The 25,099-nt window shown below is 40.7% G+C and overlaps 1 protein-coding gene across 1 annotated transcript in view; it reads left to right on the plus strand.

Annotated features, from left to right (window-relative positions):
* The window catches only part of STX7 (syntaxin 7), a 48,411-nt gene extending 28,588 nt beyond the window's left edge, over nucleotides 1–19,823 (plus strand). Inside the window, exons 10-11 of the mRNA XM_075192410.1 lie at nucleotides 11,224–11,306; nucleotides 16,279–19,823. Of these exons, the coding sequence (XP_075048511.1) occupies nucleotides 11,224–11,306; nucleotides 16,279–16,377 (182 nt within the window). The 3' untranslated portion in view covers nucleotides 16,378–19,823. The remainder of the gene's footprint in view (nucleotides 1–11,223; nucleotides 11,307–16,278) is intronic.
* Nucleotides 19,824–25,099: the final 5,276 nt, after the last annotated feature.

The raw sequence follows: 25,099 nt of genomic DNA on the forward strand, positions 1-25,099 counted from the left end.
AATATTTCACAAATTTTTGTCACTAACATTATGAAGATCAAATGGATCATTCATGATGAATATTCATTTTTATTAATTATAACACAATTTAAGATGAGGATTTAGGAATATAATTATATAATGTTATATTTTAGATATATGACAGGATAGATTGGTTATATTGAACTGATTTATATTGTTAAATATTTTTAGCACTTCATAATTTTATAACTCTATATTAGAGATTTCATCACTCATACAATCACTAAACTTATGTAAAATATTAAAGAAATATACCTTTTTTTGGTATATAACAATATTAGTTAAATAATAAATAAGACACGTCAAATTTTTGCAATAGGTAATATAAGGTATTTGTTTATATGTTAAATATAGATATGGTTGTAAGATCATTTGTAGTGAGCATTAATCAGTGGATTAACAAGTGATTATAAATCTGATAACGATAGTTTCCTACAAGAAGAGGTGTGTTAGATGCTATATAAATCAATATGTAGGTACTTTCGTGTGTCCATTGATTTGTCAGCAGAAGTAGATTTTACTTATAAGAATCACTGTTTAAGATCGTTCTATGAGCGTTATACAGCGGGTCCCCGCGGGACTATAAACTTGATATGCAGTTCTTTATATATAAAGAAAAAGAATGATGAGCTATATACTTCAAATATTTATCAAATACAAAGTGGGCTTCATTTACTTATCCGTAGAAATAGGGTTCATTTATCTGATTCATTTAATTTAATCCTTGCCGATATTTGACCAATTATAATGACTGCTGGGAGGAGTCTTGAGAGAGTCTCTTCCCTATTGGCAGCTACACCTCTCACTCGTACGATACCCCAACATGATTGGCTCCTTATGTGGTGATGCCAGCATGTTCACACAGAACTGACAGTATATAAGAACTGTCAGTTCATTCAGTCTGCTTGCCTTGATTAAGCAACAGCGAAACGCGCGTCGGCGTATCAGCTGGCCACACTTGATATTGGCACTAAGAGGAGTCTGATTATTTAACTACCCCTATAAGCCCAGAGTTAGAGGGGAAACCTAGCAGGCAGTTAGCAATACACTCCCCATAACAGCAGTCTGTGACAGCGCCTCTGAGTTATCCACCATATAGCGCTATTGAATATGCTGCAGGGGAGATTATACCACAACTGATTACAGATGGCAGGAATGAGTTGGAAGGGATAGCATACTAGCTACTACAATTTTCTAATAACGTCTCTGCTATACTTCACATGTTATGCTACTGAATATGCTGCAGGGTAGTTTCCATTTCAACTGATTGTTGATTTGTAGGATTGAGTCAGAAGGAATTACATACCAGCGTTTGTGATTTATAAGAGATAATTGGGATAATTTTGTTCCAACCTCTATATGCCAGCTGGACATTATCAGCCTGCATAGCCTGTTATTTAACAGACATTATATCAGAGACATAACTGCTTATTATGGCGTATGTTTCTTTACTTACTATCTGACTAATTTATATTAATCACACTATTATACCTCTGTACCATATAATTTATAGTGGGATTATATAGGTACTATATTGAGTGTATCCAGCCTTTTATTTATATCCATGGGATTTTAATTGTTATATTTTAGTATATTTCGCTTTTAAGTTATTACCCAATAAAAGTTATGTTTTATAGGATGGTAATTATCGATATTATCTATCAGAAGATTTAGTGCACCTTATATCAGTAACTTTTTTCTCCTTTTTGTTCAGATTATATCTGGAGTTTCAAGGTTGCACCCCATTCACCAATTAAGAGATCCTATTTAGGAGATATTTATAGGGATATGTGTATTATAATTGGGTAAAATCTTATAGTCAGTGCGGTGATCCAAACTTTACTTCATACTTACACTGATTTGCACAGATTTCACTTAAGCACACTTCTTGGTTATGTAGTAGTCTCCCGAGAGCAGAGAGTAGGTCTGCACCTTGAGGTGCTCTGGCTAGGCCATCCAGGGGCATTGATACCAAATCAAGGCATATTTTGATGTACAATAATCCATTTCATAAATGACCTCAGTTGGGGTTTTTTAATACCCCCTCAAACATCTAATTTTCTAATACAACAATTTCTTAATTTGCCTGAACAAATGTAATTAATGTTTTTGGGGAGTTGGGGCATATAAGGCTTATTATAAGTCTATTTGTATGATACACCACCCCGTTTACAGTACGAGTTCCTTTCTTTTTTTCTTTCCCCTATAAGAAACAGCATGCATTTTGCTCTGCTCAGATACTTATTTAATTTACTAGTATGTTTTATGTACAGTTTTCCAATATGCCACACATTGATGCCTAATTTTGACAGTTCTGTCATTTGAGTTCTTAGATCGACTATCCTAATTAAATAAGGGCCTGTGGCAATCTAGTTATGTGGGAGCCTGTTAGAGGGTTGGCAGCTATCCATTCCCTACTTCTGTGTACGACTATTTTTCCTGTGTGGCTACAGTGTACAGCTTGATTGCTGTAATATGCTCATGACACTTGACTTCTGGTACGGTTGTATTTCTTTTTTGTTCCATGTGAGACACCGGATATACTAGGGTATAGAGTGTGGTCACAGAAGCTTAAGCGCTTTTTATTTAATCTTTATTTTATTTTACTTGGATTTCATTTGGCATCAGGAGATCTTCTCTCCGGAACCCACTTACCCTGTGCAGTTGCGGGATGCCTGGGGTGGGCAGAGGAGGTACCCCAATCGGTACCTCCTCCTGCCCACTCCCAATGTGGTATCTCCTGGTCACTAACGTCACAGGCAGTTCCCAGCATTTCTGTGCCCCCATTGCCATGGTGCTGGGACCAACACTGGACAAAACACTAGTAAAGGTAAGTGGCTCCTCTTTTTTTCTAGAGAGGGGAGCCTGGGTTTCCTAAAGTCGTCACCAACCCCCTGCACAGGGAGTTCAGGGTCTCTGGTACTGAGGGGGTGAGGTTAGGAGGGGGCTCCCTGTCCAGACAGCTCCACACTAGGCGTAGTATGGTTTATAGGGGCGTCCTTGTGGATGTCAACCATCTTGATGTTGGGCCTTGGGGGGGGGGGGAGTGCTATCCTTATCAGCACCTCCTCCTTGACAGGGCTTGCCTCAGTGAGGCAAGCCCAAAGGAACAAGACACAATTTCAGGGGGGGGTTGGTGACTTGTCATCCAGTCACTTTTTAGCTTTAAACCTTGTGTCTATTTTACAGTCACAGTCAACCTGTCCTTTTACTCTACAGCTTGCCCTGAACTTCGTATCTGTTTACAGCTATAGTCAGCCTATCTTTATGCACTGCAGCTTACTCTGAACTTGGCTCTGACCTTTGTGTCTCTTGTATAGTCAATACTCAACTTGTTGTGCACGGCAGCTTGCTTAGTACTTTGCATCTGGTTTGTAGTTCACTTTCGGCTGGCCACTTTGCACTGCAGCTGTACTCTATTTCCCCTCATCTTTCCTGTTATGTCCGATCAAGGAAGTCTGTTCAGGGCCTTGGCTGAGAGGTCATAATTTTTAAACATTTACTGAGGGCACCACCTTAGTTGTTTAGTGGCCAGTCAGGTGTTGATGCAGTGTATGTGTTGGAGGTTCAGCGGCAGACTCATTTTCCAGAAAGGGTCTTTCACTGTAGGGGTGGAACTGGCCTAGGCGAGTATTACACTTACCTCTCCTCGCTCCTGCGCCGTTCTCGCTCTCTGCATCGGTACGGTGCTTCTGGGTATCGGCAGTCACTTGATCGCATGTCGGGGCGGGGAATTCTTCGCACTTCTTGCTCTCTTGCTTGGGGCTTGAGAGGCGGACGTTGAGTCTTATGGATTCTTTGCTCTTCTTTGACTTTAAGGCCTAGGGGCCCTAGGTTTTGTGCTTTTTATACCTCATGTAGGGCGATGAGTCAGGTCTACAGAGAACTTCCACTGCACCGAATGGAAGTCATCACAGTTAACTTTAACAGCCAGGCATCTCAAGTTCCATGCCTGCTGACACTTAGCACAGCTGACAGGATGCCATCTGCATTTCTTACGGGACCATTAAACAATTCGTTATCACAGATGCCACGGTGTGAGGAACAGGAGCAGTGGTTCCAGTCCCAGAAGTGCAAAACAGATTGGGTTTTTCCTCTAATCTCTTCCCTTTTTAAACCAGTTATCCCTGGGCCTCCATCCTCAAACATCAGGCACATGTACTTACATGCTTCAATCTGGTAGGTACACCAGTGTCTCCTCATATTCACTATATAGGTCAGTGATGGCTGCCATTCAGAGATCAAGGGGGGTGCTTGTCATCCCTACCTAGATGAGCTGCAGATCAAGACAGAGCATTGCCCAAGTTCAGGAGAGGCCCGGGCCAATGATTCACTGCAGATGGTCTTCCTGGAGCTGCTTTTCGATACCCACCAGCAGAGGGTGGTCTTGGCAGAGGGCATAGACTCTGACTGACTCTGTTAGAGCACAGACTATTGTCTTTTCACTTTTGTTTTAAAATCCTAGGTGCAGATGGTATCCTTGACCCACTATCACCTTGAGATATGGACATTGTTGTCAATGATTGCTAGGCTGGGAGGCTGCCACCCTTCAGTACAGTTGCAGGGTCTTGTGGCTCCAAGGTACTCGGTGTTTTTCTGAACTCGGGTAGGAAATACCAGGGGTGGCTACCTCCTGGACAAAATAAACCTAGAACTGGCCCCAAGCAACCCTGGACTCAGGAGCTGCGTCAGAAAGTAGGGACTCGGGATGACCAACCACAAAGCAATCGGAGGCACAGAGATGGCTCCAGAAGCTGGAAGACTCTGAACAGTAACCTACTTGTCACGGAATTTCAGAGATGGACGCTAACCGGTGTTAGCGCAACTGAACAGGGAGGTGCGGAGTCTAAAGTACCCCTGGTGTTCACAAGGGACCCCCGCAAGGGAGTTTGGGCTTAGCTACAAAGGGTACGCAGGTCGCGGTTCTCCAAGACAGTAATCAGTGTAGCGACAATAGTAGACAGGCGTAGTCAGGCAGTCCAGGTCAAAGCCAAACGAGCGGTGCGAAACACAGAGAGGTTCCAGTGAGAAGTCAGGTCAAGCCAAATAGTGAAACCAACCGGGCAGCGAGGCACCAAAACGAAACACAGGAGAATAGTAGCAGGAAGCCCAGTCAGAACCGAAGAACACTGGATCAGAAGTTCAGAAAGCGATGGAGCAGGAGTGAACCAATACTCTGGCACCCAACATGTGACAGAGGGTGCTTTGTATAACATAAGGTGCATCCTGATTGGGTGATGGAGATTTGGCGGTCAGACATGCTGCCACTGGCAGGTGAGCGGAGATAGCGTCCCGCTGCCTAGCAACGGGACGTGACTGAACAGAGCATGCGCACTCATTGCGTTCAGGGGACAAGGGGCGTCCCGCCGCTAGGCAACGGGACGCGGCTGACGAGAAGATGCAGGCGTCAGTCTCTTCACCTCCCCTCCCGAGAAGAAGCTTTGGATATCTGATTCTTCAAAAACTTTGACAGCAGATGGGGGGCATGTAGGTCGGTCTTATCCACCCAGGACCTTTCTTAAGGGCCATAACCCTTCCAGTGGACGAGAAACTAAGTCTTACCACGAATGAAGGGATTTCAAGATGTGTTCAATCTCATATTCGTCGCCAAAGGCCATCTTGATGGGAGAAGGCGGAAACTGAAGGTTGGAGAATTCATTAAGAACCAATGGCTTTAATAAGGAAATATGAAATTAATTATGCACACAGAGTGAAGGAGGTAGAAGGAGCTTATAGGTAATCGCATTAATAATATGAGAAATGCGGAAGGGCCCAATATAACGAGGAGCGAGTTTCATTGAAGGTAGTTTGAGTCTGAAATTACGGGTGGACAGCCACACCTTGTCCCCAACGTGAAGAACTGTAATCTTCCTACAGTGACGATCAGCAAAGTGTTTATGCCGTTCTGAGGACTGTAAGAGTTTAGATCATACCAGAGTCCAAATCTTAGAAAAGTCACTGACCATCTCTTGAGCTGCAGGTACTGATGCACTGGGAGCTTCTGAAAAGGTTGGAAGTATGGGATGTCTGCAAATGATGGTAACGAAGGGAGATGTTCCAGATGATTTATGTTGATGGATATTATGTGAAATCTCTGCCCAGGGTAGGTAATCACTACAGGAGGATAGGTGATCAGAGCAATAACAACGGAGGAACGTCTCCAAATCCTGGTTGACCCGCTCAGTCTGCCCATTGGTCTGGGGATGGTATCCCGAGGAGAATTTTAGCTTAATTCCTAGAATGTTGCAAAAGAATCTCTAGAATCTTGAAATTAATTGCACACCTCTGTCGGAGATGATCTCAACGGGGTAACCGTGGATCCGAAAAATATTCTTAATGAAAAGAGTGGCTAGATCAGCAGCAGATGGCAATTTCTTAAAAGGGACAAAATGTGCCCATCTGGAGAAATGATCGACCACCACCCAAATAGTATTGAAGCCATGACTATTGGGGAGGTCAGTAATAAAATCCATGCTGATGCTTGCCCAAGGTGAGTCTGGAACCAGGAGCGGAAGAAGAAGCCCGGCTGGCGGACGTCTGGGTGTCTTGTGACAGGCACATAGTCCACAAGCTGCAACATACTTGTGAACATCAGCACTCAAGGACGGCCACCAATAGCTGCAGGACAAAAGAGCAACTCTTAACCCCAGTATGACTTGCAAATCTGGAATCGTGAGCCCAAGCCAACAGTCTTGGACGAAGATGGGTCTACACAAAAGAGCGTCCAACAGGGGGTATCTTAACGGAGGATTTAGTCAAGGCCAGAATCTTTAGATGACTGATGATAGGTCAAACGTCTGGCTGTCAAGAATCCAAAGGATCAAAAGACCTGGAAAGTGCATCGGCCCTGGAATTTTTTAACCCAGCATAAGTCAGGATTAACTGGAATCTAGAAAAAAAAAAGGTGACTACCGGGCCTGACGAGGGTTAAGGCACTGAGCAGATTCCAGATAGGTGAGCTTCTTATGATTTGTGAATACCGTCATAGTATGGAGAGCGCTATCAAGCAGGTACCGCCATTCTTCTACGGCTATCTTGATGGCCATGAGCTCCTTGTCGCCGATGCTATAGTTGGCCTCACTGGGTAAAAATTTCCTAGAGAGAAATCCACATAGAGAGAAGGTGCCAACAGAATTCTTCTGAGAGACAACTGGTCCCACACCCACCGCGGAAGCATAAACCTCTAGAAAGAACGGTTGTAGTTGGTCAGGCTGTCTCAAGACAGGAGCGGTGGCAAAAGCTTCCTTAAGAACTTTGAAGGCCAAAACAGCCTCCTGAGGCCAGTTTTTGGCTAGTCCACTTTTACGGCTAAGTGACGTGATGGGTGAGATCAACGAAGAGAAGTTTTTAATGAATTGCCGGTAATAGTTGCAGAATCCAATAAAACGCTGAGTAGCCTGTAGGCCAGAGGGTTGAGGCCAACTAAGGATAGATTCTACCTTTTTAGGATTCATTTGAAGACCCATGCCTGAGATTATATACCCAAACAGAGGGGACCTGACGTTGATCAAAAAGGCACTTCTCCAGTTTGCAATATAGTTGATTGGTACGGAGGCAAGACAGAACTTCTTTGACATGATCTCGATGAGAGGGGTGTTCCTGGAGAAGACCAAGATATCATCAAGGTAGACGACTACAGATTGATACAAAAGATCTCTGAAGATTTCATTGAGGAATTCTTGAAAAAGTGCAGGGGCATTACAAAGCCCAAAGGGCATCACTAGCTACTCATAGTGCCCGTCTCTCGTATTAAAGGCGTTTTTCCACTCGTCACCTTGGCGAATGTGGATTAGGTTATAAGCCCCTCTAAGATCCATTTTGGTGAAAATCTATGCTCCACGGATCTGATCAAAGAATTCTGATATGATGGGTAACGGTTTATCACTGTAGTTGCATGCAGCTTCTATTAGTCAATACATATCCATAAAAGTCTTTCTTTTTGACAAAAAGAACCCTGCACCTGCCGGTGAAGAAGACTTGCGGATAAAACCACTTTCAAGATTCTCAGAGACGTATTCAGACATGGCTTGTGTCTCAGGAAGAGATGGGGGATACTAGGTCAATGGGGCAATCCCAGGGTCCATGAGGAGGCAAGGACTCAGCTGCAGCTTTGCTGAATACATCTACAAACTTGGCATAGGCCTCAGGAAGAGCAGGCTGCGAAGTAGAGGCTAGACAGGAGATCGAAGCCTTAGAAGGATGTACAGCAGTCAGACAATATTGTTTGCGGGTGGATCCCCAAGAAATGACTTGGGCACGAGATCAATCGAACTGCGGATTGTGAGTTTAAACCAGGGAAGGCCCAGAGTAACAGGATTGATGGTCTGAGGATGAATCAGGAAACGTATCCACTCAGAGTGAAGCACTCCTACCGCCGGCCGTAAGGGACTGGTAATGCGGTTCACGGAACCATTGCTGATGCGATTGCCATCAGTCGTGGTCAGTGCCAGAGGCTGTGGCAATGGAAGGATGGAGAGATGAAGCTTGGAAGCCAACTCAGCTGAAATTAAGTTCTTAGCAGAACCAGAGACCACAAAAGCTGTCAATTGCTGGGGGCCATACAGAGAAAATAGCGTAATAGGCGTCAGAAATTCAGAATCTCTCAAGGAGTAGGGGGTGAGGGACTTGGATCCTAGGGCGACCCCCCCTGTCATCGCCTAGGATTGGGCGTTTTCCAGCCTCTTGGAGCATGTGGAGAGAAGGTGACCCGAGTCCCCACAATAAAGGCAAAGACGATTCATGATGCGTCTGTCACGCTCCGCCTGGGAAAGGCAAGAGCAGCCAATTTGCATGGGTTCCTCCGGAGGAATTGCTGGAACTTGGAACTGAGGCACCAGGTCCTTTCTCGTTCTTGAGTACGTTCCCTGTGGCGCATGTCCACATTAACACACAGAGAGACCAAATCGTCAAGATTAGACGGAAGTTCACAGGAGGCCAGATCATGCTTGATGTGGTCGTTTAACCCCTGCCAAAAGGTGGATACCAGGGCCTCGTTGTTCCAGCGGAGTTCTGTAGCCAAGGTCCGAAACTGCCCAGCAGTAAGTGAACCTTGACAGAGAACTAATAGGCCAGAAATGGCGCAGGAAACACGGCCGGGCTCATCAAAGACCCTCTGAAAATTGTTAATGAAGGTAAAAGAATCTCTGAGCGTAGGATCATCCCATCTCAGAGGAGAGAAGCCCAGGCCAAGGCTTGACCAGAGAGAAGGGAAATTATATAAGCCACTTTGGTCCTCTCGGATGCAGAAATTTCTGGGGCAAGCTCAAACAGAATAGCGCACTGGTTAAGGAACCCACAGCATTTCTTAGGATCGGCATCATATTTCTCCAGCGGTGGAATGCGTAGGCCTCTGGAACTAGAGGTGCTAGCAGTAGATGATGTGGTTGTGGAGGAAACAGTTACTGTTAAGGTTGCTTGACTTGCTGGAAGAGACCCCTGGAGGGTGTCTAAATGAGAAACAACCCCTTGAAGACATTGCAAGACTTGTCCCTGAATGGAGTCTTGCTGATCCACCCTCTGGCTTAAGTGGAGCAGAAGGTTTCGGGCTGAGGGTTCGTCCTGTCCACTCATATGGCCAGAGTATACTGTTACGGAATATCAGAGATGGCCGCCAACCGATATTAGTAACAGGAAGCCAAGTCAGAACCGAAGAACACTGGATCAGAAGTTATAGGAAGCGCTGGAGCATGAGTGAACTAATACTCTGGCACCCAACATGTGTCAGAAGGTGCTCTATATACCATAAGGTGCATCCTGATTGGGTGATGGAGATTTTGGTGGTCAGACATGCTGACTGCTGACAGGTGAGCGGGGATAGCATCCCGCTGCCTAGCAATGGGACGCGACTGAACAGAGCATGCACACGCATTGTGTGCAAGGAACAAGAAAGCTGGATCCTCACGAGGGGTAAATAGCTGGACTTTGAACAGCAACAGAAGGTAACTCTGAAGTAACAGAAGGAACCTGAATCCACACAAAGAGTTAATGGCTGGAGTTTGTGCAGCAGCAGATAAAAAATAAAGTGGTAAGCTGGAACTAGGAAAGTGTTGCACTGGCAATTAATTGAGAGTAGGAGGTGACTTTTATAGTCATTAGAGGGAGCTAATTAATGGATGAAGTCAGGTGCTCAGAATTGGCAGGATGTAGTAATATGTCTTGCTCAAGATGGCAGCCTCCAGTGCAGCAGACAGAAGTCACGCTTTGTCCCAGGAATTGGAATGCTTCATTCCGACAGGAGGGAGATTCACGATGATATGATACCGCCGAGTGGCGTAAACAGGGTTAAGACCCTGATTCATAATAGACTGCCCTTACTGTATAGAACCCCTTCCTTTGCTGGTTGTGAAATTAACCTTTGGGGGTGACCGCGTGACCTATGTACAGTACTTGGTGTAAGAAGTTCCCATGACATTTCTCTGTAGTGACCCTTAATGTATTTGTAATCCTATCCCCTCTTTTCTAAAGTAAACATGCCTAAACTAGATACCCTTTTCTCATAACTTGTTCCCGAACAGGTGTCGTTTGCTCCACCAGGTTGGAGAGTGTTTTGTTTTTTGTTGGTGGGGGTGGTGGGGGAGTTTTAATGCAGTATGGGGCATCGACTGTGGAGCTGTGTCGGATGGCCATCTGGTCTTTTTCTTTTTTCCTATGTTCTACTTATGCCGCATTTGTGGCATCCAAAGATGCAAGCTTTGGAGAGAAGCACCGTGAATTATTGAGCATACCATCCCTGAGGGATAGCTTTGGAATGTCCCCAGCCTATGAGATGAGAAAATTAGATTTTTGTACTTACGCTTAATCCATTTCTCTGAGTCCAATGGGGGACACTGGACACCCACCTTTAACTCTCCCTTTGTTCTTTTCTTGTTCACCGTGTTAAGGTTCTCCTTTTATTGGAGAACCTTGTTCTCTCCTCTCACTCTTGTTTGTACTCCTGGTTCTGTCCTCAGGGTTTGTGACAAAAATACTAAAGCCTACAGCAGACTTCCGGGTTATAGAGGGGGAGGAGTTTTTGAAGGCACATTTATAAGTGCCCAAGCTCCTGTGACCACACTCTGTAGCCCAGAATATCCAGTGTCTCCTATTGAATAATGGAAATGCCCCCTGTCCCTGTATTGCCTTGGATTTAAGAAAATGGTCTGAATGATGAAAGTCAGATAAGTTTTATATATAATGTTAATAACAATTTATGTTTTCATGCAGACAGCATAGAAGCCAATGTAGAAAGTGCCGATGTACATGTTCAACAAGCTAACCAACAGCTGGCCAGAGCAGCAGAGTATCAGGTAAGAGTAATGGAATATTTTCAGGTTGAGAAAATGTTGCGCTGACTGATTCAATCAGTAAGTTTACATGTCATACCTAGACTAGATATTAGAGGTTCACTTACTTAAAAAACATCATTTGTGTTGACAGCACCATATGAAGTAAAGCTTGTTTGCCTACACGAGGTTATTATACCAGTTGTACAGTCTTGGCAGCTGACATCATGCTCTTTTTCAAGATACAGTGCACTGCATAAGTGGTATTTAATAGCACTGTGCAGGCAGTGCTAGTAGAAAATAAGACCATAAGAAACATTAAGTAATTATATACACAAAAAAAAACTTTGAAAGAGCTGGGTATGAAAGTAGCTACTGGCAGCGATTGAAGGGAACCTGCAAATCCCCTGCAAAAAGTAACAATATGTACAAGATTCAACAGCACTTGGGAGCCACTGATATAATCTCAAGATCCGTGGATAAAAAAAAAAAGATTTACTATATTTAAAATTAATAAACATATTTATTCATATGATTCCGTTTTTCAGTAACATATAAAAAAAACATGAACATTTTCTAATGGGCGATAATCATTTTGTCTGATTTTGTTTTTATATATGTCCAGATTTATATGAGCTCATTTTTAATAATTGTAAAAACTGAAACATATGAATACATATGTTTATTTTAAATATAGCAAATTATTTATTTTTTATCCACGGATCTTGAGATTATACTAGACTCCTGAGCCCTGTTGAATCTTGTATTTATAAGAAACATTTAAGACCTTACAAACAATGCATTTTGTTTCAGGGCTTTACAGAAATATATTTTAAGAGGGGTTTTGAAAAAAAAGTGTTATGCATGTGGCCAGCAATTTGTACTCACAGACAGTAACTGGAGTTTAAGTATATTAAAGTGGACATGTCCTATGAGTCAACATTTTCTGATTCAAAATTACATTGTGTACCACCGACATAGAATGATAAATGTTTTAGAGTACAATACATGATAAAAGTAATGTATTAGAATTAAACAGTTTTCTCTTTCATCCAGTCTGGGGGACACTGCTTACCATGGGTTGTGGAGGGGAACACGGGAGTTGGCACCTAGCTAGTTAAGTTTAGCACTGCTGACAGACCCCTCCCCTCTACAATCCCCCTGCCCCTTCCTGTTCAGTTTTTTTTTTTGGTGCCCATGGAGTTGGGCTGTGTTTTAGTACTGCTAGTGTTTTTTTATTTTATTTTCACTTAAATTTATTTTATTAGATTCCTTTTTTTTAATAGGAAGAGCTTCTTTTGGTGGCAGACCTGGGAGTGTGTTCTACTATAGAAAACACACTCCCAGAACAGCAGCGCAGACACAGCTCTGCAAGATGAGAGCCAGAGGCTCTCACTTGCAGAGTAAATAAGGTGCCTGAAAACAGAGTGACAGGCGGTCTCTCCGGACCGCTGTCACTCTTGGAGCCTCCCCGATAACCGGCGCTGCCACTGCGGGCATGGAGTGCCGGTTATCGGAAGAATCTAAATGCCGGCGGCCATCTTGGATTCCGCGGAGAAGAGGAAAGGAGACAGCAGAAGGGGGCCATACCAAGATCCCTCCTCATACATAGGAGGGGGCATCGGGGTGCAAATCCGCTGCGGAGACCTCAATTGAGGTCTCCACTACTCTGCCGTACACCACACTTTTTTTCCAAAGGTGGCTTCTAAAAAGATTCAGAGAGACAACATTATCAGAGGGGGGAGCTAGAACATAGAGCTCCCCTACTCTCCAAGAAATATTGGACTAACCCGGCCTTCTGGCGCCAAAGAGAAGCCCGGGAAAGGACACAGATCAGAGGGAGCAGGCACCAGGACACTGCTGTTTGACTTCTCCCCTGTTTGCCCTGTGGGCTAAGTATCTGATTTATTTAATCTCATATTATTGTAATTGCTGATTGCAAAGTGGGCTAGTAGGGGTTATATTGTAGTTCTCCTACTTGCCAATATATTATTTTTTGGTTTAACAAATTACAAGTACAACTTTTATGTTAGATTAGTTGATTACTTGTTTTTTTCCACTGTTCTCTCAGCTGTCTCTGTCTCTCTCAGCTAAATTAACTATTTAAGGCTGTGTGTTTGGTGTTCCTTCCTTTATATAAAATGACAGATAAAGGAAAGGGCCCTATGGCAAAGTATTTTACATGTTCAAAATGTAATGTAAAATTACCATGTGGGCAAAAGACCCGTTGGCGCTCTGCTCTGTCTGTGAAGCAGGGGTCCCCCCTGCGCAAACGCAGCATATTCAAGCCCCACTGACCGAGGAACCGGCCTGGGTGGCCTCCCTGACACAGTCGGTTTCCTCTTTAGCACAGATGATATCACAATCTACTCAGTTGCTATCTAGTGTGGTAGCCTCGGCGGCTAATAATGCTAGTTCATTGGACCTTCCTGCTACCACAGGTTCTATTGGAATGTCTATACCAGGACCTTCCTCATTGATTACGGACCAGGGGCCTGTTCCCACAGAACCGGCATGGTCCACAGCATTTATAAAGGGTTTGGACAAACTAAACCAGTTACTTGAATCCCCAGACACCCCGCCTGCTAAAAGAAGGCGGACTAGATCTGCTAATCCCCTTATGGTGCTTTCAGACTCTGGGGGGGTTTCCTCTCCTTCAGGGCCACCCAGTCAGAGTTCAGTCCGACAATGCCACGGCTGTGGCATATGTCAACAGACAGGGAGGAACCAGGAGTGCAGCTGCAATGCGAGTTGCAGCTCAGATATTCCTTTGGGCAGAACAGTACGTTCCAGCAATATCGGCTGTGTTCATTCCAGGTATAAAAAATTGGGAGGCCGATTACCTCAGTCGCAATGTGATGATGCCAGGGGAGTGGTCCCTCCACCCGTAAGTATTTCAGTCTCTAGTTCAGAGGTGGGATCTTCCGGATGTAGATCTTATGGCCTCCAGACACAACAGGAAAGTTCACAGGTTTTGCGCAAGGGCAAGAGATCCCTTAGCAATAGCGGTAGACGTGATGTCCATGTCATGGGAATTTAGGTTGGGTTATCTGTTTCCCCCTATTCCCATGCTTCCCAGAGTACTCAGACGAGTGAAGCAAGGCGGTCGCCCGGTGATTCTAATAGCTCCCTCATGGCCGCGTCAAGCGTGGTACGCAGACATAATATCCATGGCGGTAGGGCAAGGATATCGTCTTCTGGCACGAGACGACCTTCTTCTCCAAGGTCCCTTTCGTCACCAGAATTTACCTCAGCTTAGTTTAACGGCATGGCTGTTGAAGCCAGCCTCTGGAGAGCTAGGGGTTTTTCCCCCAGTGTAGTGAACACTATGCTGCGAGCTAGAAAACCGGTTTCTGCTCGCATCTATCATCGCATCTGGCGAGCATTTATTAGATGGTGCGAAAATAAGTCCTGTCACACATCTTCTTTTCATCTCCCCCGCTTGTTGGCTTTTCTTCAGGATGGGCTGGAAGCTGGCCTCCGTTTAGGTTCATTAAGAGTTCAGGTTTCAGCACTTTCAGTTTTCTTTCACCTAAAATTAGCGGACTTGCCAGGCGTCAGGACTTTTCTTCAGGGAGTCTTACATATTCAGCCTCCTTACTTCCTGCCTACAGCACCATGGGATCTTAACCTGGTACTGGATATGCTTAAAGGGCCTCCCTTTGAGCCATTACCTATGGCAGATTTTAGGTGTCTTACCTGGAAGGTTGTCTTTCTTTTAGCTATTGCATCTGCACGTAGGGTTTCAGAATTAGGAGCTCTGTCTTGCCGGGAACCATATCTGGTTTTCCACGAGGACAGAGCGGTGTTGAGAACCCTCCTTTCCTTTGTTCCTAAAGTAGTTTCGGCTTTCCATCTGAACCAGGAAATTGTAGTTCCGGTCTTTTCATCTACTTCCCATTCTGATCAACAGTCTATGGAAAAGTTAGATGTGGTTAGGGCTCTCCGCATTTATGTCAAGAGAACTTCTCAGATTAGACGTACAGATTCTCTGTTTGTTCTTTATGATTCTAATAAAAGAGGCTGGCCAGCCTCAAAACAGTCCATTGCAAGGTGGATTACGGCAACCATTAAGCAAGCTTACATAAAGGCTAACCGTCCTGTGCCAGAGAGACTTACGGCCCATTCCACCAGATCAGTAGGGGCGTCATGGGCAGCGAGAAATGTGGCTTCTGCAGACCAGCTTTGCAGGGCAGCCACCTGGTCATCTGTCCACACCTTTACAAAATTTTATCAGTTTAATGTATTTGCATCTGCGGATGCAAATTTTGCTCGTAGTGCTCTACGAGCGGGGCTTTCAGAGTGGTCCCACCCTTAGGGGGCTGCCTTAGAACGTCCCCATGGTAAGCAGTGTCCCCCAGACTGGATGAAAGAGAAAAGAGGATTTATGTACTTACGTTAAATCCGTTTCTCTGATTTCGTCTGGGGGACACTGCGATCCCTCCCTTCTGCTTTTCTTCTGTGTGTTCTTGTTTGATTGGCCTTTTCTCCTTGGGCTTTTTAATTAACTGAACAGGAAGGGGCAGGGGGATTGTAGAGGGGAGGGGTCTGTCAGTAGTGCTGAAGTTAACTAGCTAGGTGCCAACTCCCGTGCTCCCCTCCACAACCCATGGTAAGCAGTGTCCCCCAAACGGAATCAGAGAAACGGATTTAACGTAAGTACATAAATCCTCTTTTTATACATTAAGTGTATAAGGCTTAGTGGATGCAGCCTGTTTCTTTGGTATATACAGGTTAGCGGATGCCTTTTGGATGATTAAGAAAAGTAATATAAAAGTACATATTAATATAAGTTATGTGAACAAAATATATCTAGCAAAGAAAAGCACAACAAATAAAGAAAATATGTTTTTAGGTGTATATGCTTTTCGATTTGTGGTAGCAACTTTGTAAATGAAACATTTACTATACGTATTTACTGAAAGGTTTGCATTCATACATGTGCCTTGTCCATTGATAACTTGTTTTTTATGTCCTTTCTTTCTTTGTGTCCCAGCGCAAGTCCCGGAAGAAGATCTGTATTATCATTATTGTGCTTGTTATACTTGCAGTAATTATTGGACTGATTATCTGGGGAACAACTAAAAGTCAATAGCTACCTGACGAAGAAATCCCTCATGTAATCAATCATGTCTTTATATTCCAACTCTTTACTAAGGATAATTGAAGAAGTAACTTGCACATTTCAGATGAAAAATGAAAGCAATTTATCTTGCAATGCATAGTAGATTGTGTATAGATTTCTAAGTGAATACACTGTATTGCTTGCCACAATAAACAATTTGAAAGCTGTACACATTTTACTGCTGTAATACATGGCAAACAACCAGCTTGTACTTTTCTTTAGCATTCTGTGCACTAGACTCAAACATTTTCGAAATTGGGTTATAGCATATGTGCTATATCCATATAGTTGCTAGCAACTTTAAGAAAAACAAAACAAAAAAAATTGGAAATGTCTGTTAAAATTGGGATCTGTCAGACTATAAAGTACCACACAAAGGTTTATGGAAAACTATGGTTATATAATATTTTCTCAAGTTATAGTGCCAAATATAAAACTCTAAAATCTATTTAACTTTCTGCAATTGTTTGTATGATTTCCCAAAAGTTTAACATATTTTATATAATTTATCTCTGTAATTTCATAGATACAATATTGCAGCATAATTTGTGTGTGAAGGTTAGACAATTCCATACCCCATGTGCTTTTGTTTTATTTTTTTTGCAGTAAGGGTTATTATTTTACCATTGACTGTAACATTATTAAAAAAACAAGATAAACAACATTTGGCACTATAGCTGTTGCAAGACTACAGCTTCTCATGTTTTCACAAAGCCAGTGCAATCTGGGAATTTTGGTGAAGCCAAAGGTTGGTTAAAGGAGTAACATGATTCTGCTTGTACTTTTTGTTTCTGCACCACAGGCCAAAAAAGTTCTGCAGGCTGGCATTTACCTTTTTTTTTTTTTTTTTGGCAATCAATACACTGTGCAGGTAGTTTCACCATTTAGTTCTGACTGAATTATGCACCTACCACTCCATATTGTTCTCTCAGTATAAGGATACGTGCTACATATGTATATTGTCCAATATCTTACAGGAACATTATTATCCTATATACAAAATGTAAATATAGATAGATTTCAGCCATACAGCATGACTACTTCAGAATGAATTCAGGGCATTTACTGGGGTGATTACATTCAAAAAAGGAACAAGCAGTGTGAGAAGTTTGTAAAGCACAACATTTCTATACTTTGCCCACTAGTGCAGTAATCAGATATTGTTCAGTATATGTATTTTATACTATAAAATACAGAAATGTTAATTATTTTTAGAAATTGACCGTCAATCCACTCCTTCAGAGATCATACTGATCCCAATTTTACCTTTTACTAACATGTGTTGAAATGAGGAAACTGATATGATTAATGCATTTGATTATTTGTCCTTTTTAGAAATTGATATGTTTGTGGTTTTTTTACATGTAAAAGTGTTTGTGAGTAAGATACAGGTTCCTGATACAGTCAGACTTAGCATTTGGACAGGAACTTATGGGCACTACATCCTCCAAGATGAACTGGCCCATAGACATGTAATGATGTCATCATTTAAATAGTTCATTGAATACATATTGACATATCAATATACAGAAAAGAACAGAAGAAAAAAACATTGTTGAGAACAAATCCTTAGTCTTGGACTAATCTTAGATATTTGGTTGGCGACTAGGTTATAGCAGTATGCTCCATGCTTGTGCCTTTTTTAATAAATAGATGAATTCACTTGGTCTGCTTTGAAACAGAGCTGTTTCTCCATCTTCATTGCACTGTGCTTCTTTAAATCGCCAAAAGAATGGCTCTGTGCTTTATTTATTCAATCCATTTTAGCCTAACATTACAGGTTCAGTTTTAATATAGATCAAAAATGATTTGCTTTTGCAAGGCCAGAACATGGGATTTTTTCCAGCAATTAATTTTATTTATTTTACGAAGCAATAATACCCAATAAAATGTGCAGTGGGAGTTTGTTGAGGGCCAAAGTTCTGTACTTGTTCTTGTTGTGCATGTTACTAATTTTCAGTTTTGAAGTGATTTGTTGAAGTTCTGCATAGCAGATTAGTGCAGATTTGTGTAATATGTGCCTTTTTTATACCGTTTTTTTCTTGCAAAATCAGTAGACAGTATGTTTTTCAGGCTGTTGAAGCTGCTGTGAAGGTTTGTAACAAGTTCACATATTTTGTAAACTTAACCATAAACTATAAAGTGCTATCAGAAAAGTGTAGTGTGAATGTTGTATGTAGTGTATAGTATACTGTGTGGACACCTAATCAACCTGAGAAGATGCTTTATGGTTGTAATAATAGCATAATTATATAGTAAATTTTACATAGAGCACATGATTACTTTCATTGTTTTTTATGCAACAAACAAATTAGAACCTAATTTGTTTAGTGAGAGGAATCTTGCTCAGCACATCAACAGTGTACACATACTTTTCATACATACAGCAGGACCCTGTTTATTGAATTGAAAGGAGTTTTGGAAGTAATTGCCTTCACCTTCCTTCGCTTGGTGCTTTGTTTTCTTAGTCCCACATAAAAGTTAATAAATGTGTGTATAAAACATCATACATCCAACTTTCTCCAAGTATTATATTCACCGGTATATATGTAAAAGTTGCCATAACTTGCTGTCTGTAGTAAAATATTTCCCTCTCCAGTCACAACTTTATCTTCAATATCTTCAGTTCTGATAATTTCCTTAAATTTTCACATTTTATTTGTGAATGTCATTATTACCTGCTTTTTTCCTCGCTAACTTGTCTTTTAGGCATAGTTGTCCTTTAAAAATGTACATTCTCCCATGTGTTTGGAAATCTGTTTTCTACTTCACTACTTTGAACTGGGAGATTTGAAATTAAGTTTAAGCACAGCAGTGGATTTATACCATGAAATAGCTAAATATATTGTAACAATACAGTTTTCTATTACACACCCTTGCTTACTCTAAACAGTTTAACTACTTTGAACTTATTGAACTTGTAAATACTGTTAGTACTAATTCTACATCTATACATATATAATAAACTAATGCACAAAACAGAACATGTTCTGTAATCTATGGCAACCCATCAAATGTTAGCTTAGTGATTGGTTGCTATGTATTACTGCTGTTTGATGTTTTAGTAAATTTGCCCAAATTACTCTTATGGAGCAAAGTTTTTCACCATACTAAATTTGGCACGCTTCCCTCAATCTGTAGGTACTATATATACCTGGAGCATTTGTCATATTCATTTATTGACATTGTTTTATGTATAAAATATATAGTAAAAATGTGCACTTCTGAATAATAATAATAATAATAATATACATGTACTGCAAAGCCTGTGGGAATAAAACAAAATATGTTCATGTTATGTATTTTTTAAAATTGATTTTGTCATTTTAGCATTTGTCTCCAGTGCACTGTACTATAAAATGTAATTGATGTGATAGTTTTGAACTACATCCAATAAAATGTACATTTTGATTATATATCCGTGTATATTTTCTCTTCCGAAACACTTTTTGATTATCTGAATAGCATACAAATTTTTGTTATTTGTAAATATAACATTCTATATTCTAAATAGGCAGTAATATTATTAAGTCAGTCCCATATATTTTGAAGCAAACAACTCCCTTTGCAAAGATAAACCTACTCAGCACAACGACTATGGCATTGCATAAATTTACATTTACCCCAAGTACCACATACCGTATATACTCGTGTATAAGCCGAGTTTTTCAGCATATTTTTGTATGCTGAAAAAGCCCCCTCGGCTTATACACGGGTGAACTTACCTGGTCTCCGGTCCCTCAGCTGTTAACTTCCGCAGTGGAACGCATGTGCGTTCCACTGACAGGAAGTTTTGCATTTGGAACTCAAGTGCCGAACTTCCTGTGTGTTCCACTGCGGGGGTAAGTAAAAGGCTGATATCTATATCTATATATAAAAAACATCACTCAAAATACTACCAATTTCATAGATTAAAAACAATTATAATTCTGGTAAATCAGTCTCCTATAATGGAACTTGAGGGGATCTAGTTAATTATATATAAGATAGAGAGCTAAAGGGAGCTAGCTTCATTTTTTGGTTAATTCACAAACCCAATGATCTGCAGATGCATCAATTTACATTACAAAAGAGCACCCTAGGGTATTGCTTAAATTATCTTTGAGTTATTTATGTTAGGTTGTACCTAGTTATTTTATAATAATTTATGAATGTTCCTTGTCATGTACTGTTCTTTATGCTTTTGCTAAAAATGAATTCATAGATTTAACTTATCATTTTTATTTAGGTTTTTGCGGTTAAATTTGCCCTGTTTTGCCCTGTTTTTTTTTCTTTACCTAGTTGGAGTTGCCAGGTGATTTCCAAATGATCTTGTCTTTTGTTTTGTGTTTCCATGTGCATAGAATCCCTATAGAAATATTTGAGTTATGAAATCATTTGTTAAGACTGTAATTTTCCTGATTGTTTAAAACTCTGACTGCAATTACAGTAATTAAACAGAAGTGAGCTTTAAAAAAAAATAAAAAAAATAAATAAAAAATACCATTAGCTGCTGCATTTCCCACCCTAGACTTATACTTGAGTCAATAAGTTTTCCCAGTTTTTTGCGGTAAAATTAGGTGCCTCGACTTATATTCGGGTCAACTTATACTCGAGTATATACGGTAATATGTAGACATGTGTCTTAAGTTCCCTTTATCTGTATAAAGTTACACCAAGTAGACCATTATGAATTTAAATGTTAAGCCATATCATATCTTATTTGATTTGTTTTCTTTATTAAACAAATATGTCTCAGGTGGCAGCTAGATCCTTACAAGTAAAAGCACAACTATGTAATACTTTTTTGTTTTGTTTTTTTAGGAGGGAGGAGTTGTTTCCTAATTTTCTTCTATTGCATACTTGTGGTGCATCTATATGAAAATAAATCTTATGACTGACTTTTATGGAAGTAGCAAATTTGTTGTCAAACGTTTAGAATTACAAGAAATCTAAACAAGGATATTTGCTCTAACTTTATATCTTGAATTACATTCCAGGTGTAAGCAGTGTCAGGAAGTGTAGCTATAGGATCCCTCTGTTGAGATGCAGACAATATATTGCATACAGATATAATATTGTATACAGGTATAATAGACATAATTGTAGTTATGTTTGAGGGGATTTACGGCAAAAATAAGTCTGTTTTCCCAAGTTTTCCTATGTACATGATATATCAGCGAGCCCACCAGAGGTTCACCCGCTAACTTAAATAATGAGAACCAAATTTCATACAACTGGGTCATTCCATATCAGTTCAACCAGGGTTGTTCACCACTCATCTCAGATTTCTACGAAAAATTTAGTTAAGAGAGGATGTCAAAATAACTATTTCTGCCAAATATCTCGACTGTCTGACAATTAGTTTATTAAATATTGATTTTTCAATTTATTAAATAATTTACTAATTGCGGCTTCTTTTTCCAGTTTATTTGAAGTAATACAGGTTTTTATTAAGGAATCGACACAAAATGTGGAACCCTAAGGTAACTATTCCTCCTGAATCCAAAAATCCAAACCAAATTACTTTATCTGCCTCATGTTTTGTGTTACGGCAAAAACGCACGTTTTTCTTATATAATTAACGCTAGATTCAATTGACATTAGGGATCTCATTTTGTTGGGGGTGTTTAAAAAAGGTATAAATTACTACCACACAAAAAAATCAGCCGGGTACTCTCTTTTATATTGGAGAAAAAAAAATAATGAACTTGATGCTCGATTACTGCTGTACAGCATACATAATTTACACATTTTTAAAAACCATACCAAAAAAGTGAACTAAACTGATGCAATGGGATAAAACTCCCATACAGGAAATGAAAAAAACAGAAACTGATGGGAAGGGGATTCCCTTTAGAGAGACCAAAACTGAAACTTTCCAGAGAAAGAGAGAGGACACAGAAAGAGTCAATCATGGCAGCTGCTCATTTGGTAGTCTTTTAAATACGGACTGCCATATTACTATCTACTCAAAAACCATTGGATTACATAGCTGGGACCAGATGTGTTTGATGGTACAACATAAACAGCAAAGAGTGTCCCATAGTACAGGCGTACAACTATCCGATGAGAGCTGACGGTAACAGAAGGCTTTCTGTCTTCCTCAGGTAGAGGATATACATATAAGTACTCAAGAATATACAAATATAACTTCCAATAAAAATGGTAAAAGTACTATAGGGACAGAAAACACATACAGATCGATTTTTACTAAAGAGGAGTATGAGCAAGAAAAATCCAGAAGTGGAGCAACATCACAGAAGAAATGGTCAATCACATTTAGCCCACAAAACTGGAGCCTACATATGAGGAAACCAGAGTCACTGTTAAAATTAGCAACCATGATGAGATAACAAGAAGTACTTGAAGATTTAAATTCATAATTGCATTGTAACAATGTATTACAGATGGCCAAATATCGGTTATAAGGCATAGGCATTAGGAGAAATGACTGTACAAAGAAACCAAAAGTGTGATACTGGGCAACACAGCCTGCAGTAGATAAACTACTTCCACCTTTTATAATAAAATGTAGCATATTTGAGAGAACTTTGGAGTAAATACAATGTCACAGAAAGGTGAATGAGGAAGAAGTACACTGGGGAATGGGAAACCTTACTTAATACAACTAAAGTAATTATCAGCAGATTGCTGCCCAGTGAAACTATATAAACTACAAAAAGCATGGCAAATATTAAAAATGTAAAAGCATGAGGGTTTGTAAACCCCAGAAGTAGACATTCCACAATGGCTGATTGTCATCGGTCATGGCTGCTACTGTACCAAAGAAAGTATAGACAAATTATGCATATCATTATAACACAATAAGTCCGCATAAAATAGAAGTAATACTTAATCATGATTGATAATTATTTGATATTCCAGAAACAAGTTCCTTTGTTCACCTGTATGCCATTAGGTTGATTACTAGTTGCAAAATCACGAACAATGACATAAAAAAAAGGCAAAATTCCATTCTACAAAGCATAAATGACTCCCATTTTTTGGGGAATTGCTCATTTGAATCTGTATGTGATGTTAAATACTTTGGTGTAAAAAAAACAAACAAAAGTATTATAGGAGTGATACCTTTATTGGCTAACCAAAATAAAGTTTTATATTTGCTAGCTTTCAGACCACAGAGGTCCCTTCATCAGGCAAATTTACAAATGAATGACTGAGAAAAGGGCACAACATTTAAGACATGTTACATCAAGCAATTTGTATAGGGGGGCGAAATACATCATTAAGATAAGCTAAAGTAATAAAACTGGTTTTTTTTGTTAGGGATGGAAGAGTGAAAGTCCTAGGATTCCAGAGATCTGGAGTCACTCTGTTGTGAGGTGTGAAGTGTGTCCATGTAGCGGGTCATAAGTCCAGGTGTTAGGTTGAGTCCTTGGGCTAGATTTACTAAGCTGCGGGTTTGAAAAAGTGGGGATGTTGCCTATGGCAACCAATCAGATTCTAGCTTTTATTTATTTAGTATCTTCTGCAAAATGACAGCTAGAATCTGATTGGTTGCTATAGGCAACATCCCCACTTTTTCAAACCCGCAGCTTAGTAAATCTAGCCCCTTGAGTCAATGACTGGAAGGTTTTTATCAGCTTGAATTCACAGATTTTTCTCTCCCTGACATTTTAAAAAAAACCTTTCAGTATTAAGACTTTTAAATCTGTCATACTGTGCCTTGGTCCAGAGAAATGTTTACCCACGGGGGTGTCCAGAGTCTTCTTTATTGTGAGTCTGTGTAGATTCATCCTGGATTGCAGTTTGTGCTTGGTCTCTCCAATGTAGATTCCCTCAGGGCACCTTGTACACTGTATCATGTACACCACATTGAAGGATGTACATGGGAATGTGTCAGTGATTTTATGGTCCTGTTCTGTATGTGAAATCTTAAATATAGGTGATTTAAAAAATAGTATTTATGTATATTTTCAGATCCATTAATTTAAAAATGTTCTATTGAAGAAAATAGAAAAATGTAAAGTAAAACAAATTGTCAGTCTCAAGATGTTAATGGAATAATCTCAAGTGCAAAATATAAAGAATTAACCAGTCATTCCCTATACTCATTTATCCATCACTTTTCAGAAATTTACACTCTATGGACAAATGAATTATTGAATTGAGGTGTTTCAATCAGACCCATTGCCAAAGTTGTACAAAATCAAGCACCTAGTCATTCAGTCCATGCTGTTTCCAAACTACTCTCTCTAACATCCTCACTTGACCTCTCCCAGTAGATCAATCCGCTACTCATCAGGATGGCCACTGTCTTGATCTTGTTTTCTCTAAACTATGCTCAGTTTCTGATTTCCTTAACACTCCTTTCCCCCTCTCGGATCATCGCCTTATCAGCTACTCGCTCACCCCCAGGTCTTTACCCTACCCAGTGTCAAACTCTTCCAAGCCTCCTCACATCCGCAGGAATATTAACTATTGATTTTCAACAGTTTTCCTCCTCTATTCAACACCTTCTCACCCCAATTTCTACATTCTCCTCCCCTGATCGGGCAGTAGCCCATTTTCACCACACCCTAGTCACTGCCCTTGATCAAGTGGCTCCAGCGACTCTACATACTACGAGTAGACTTCGTTGTCAACCATGGCACACTAAAGTAACACAAACTCTACAAAAACTGTCTCGTAAAGCAGAACATCACTGGCGTAAATCTTGTACCTCTAATGATTTCATCACATATACCGC

This window comes from Mixophyes fleayi, chromosome 12, assembly GCF_038048845.1.
Source record: "Mixophyes fleayi isolate aMixFle1 chromosome 12, aMixFle1.hap1, whole genome shotgun sequence".
NCBI lineage: Eukaryota > Metazoa > Chordata > Amphibia > Anura > Limnodynastidae > Mixophyes > Mixophyes fleayi.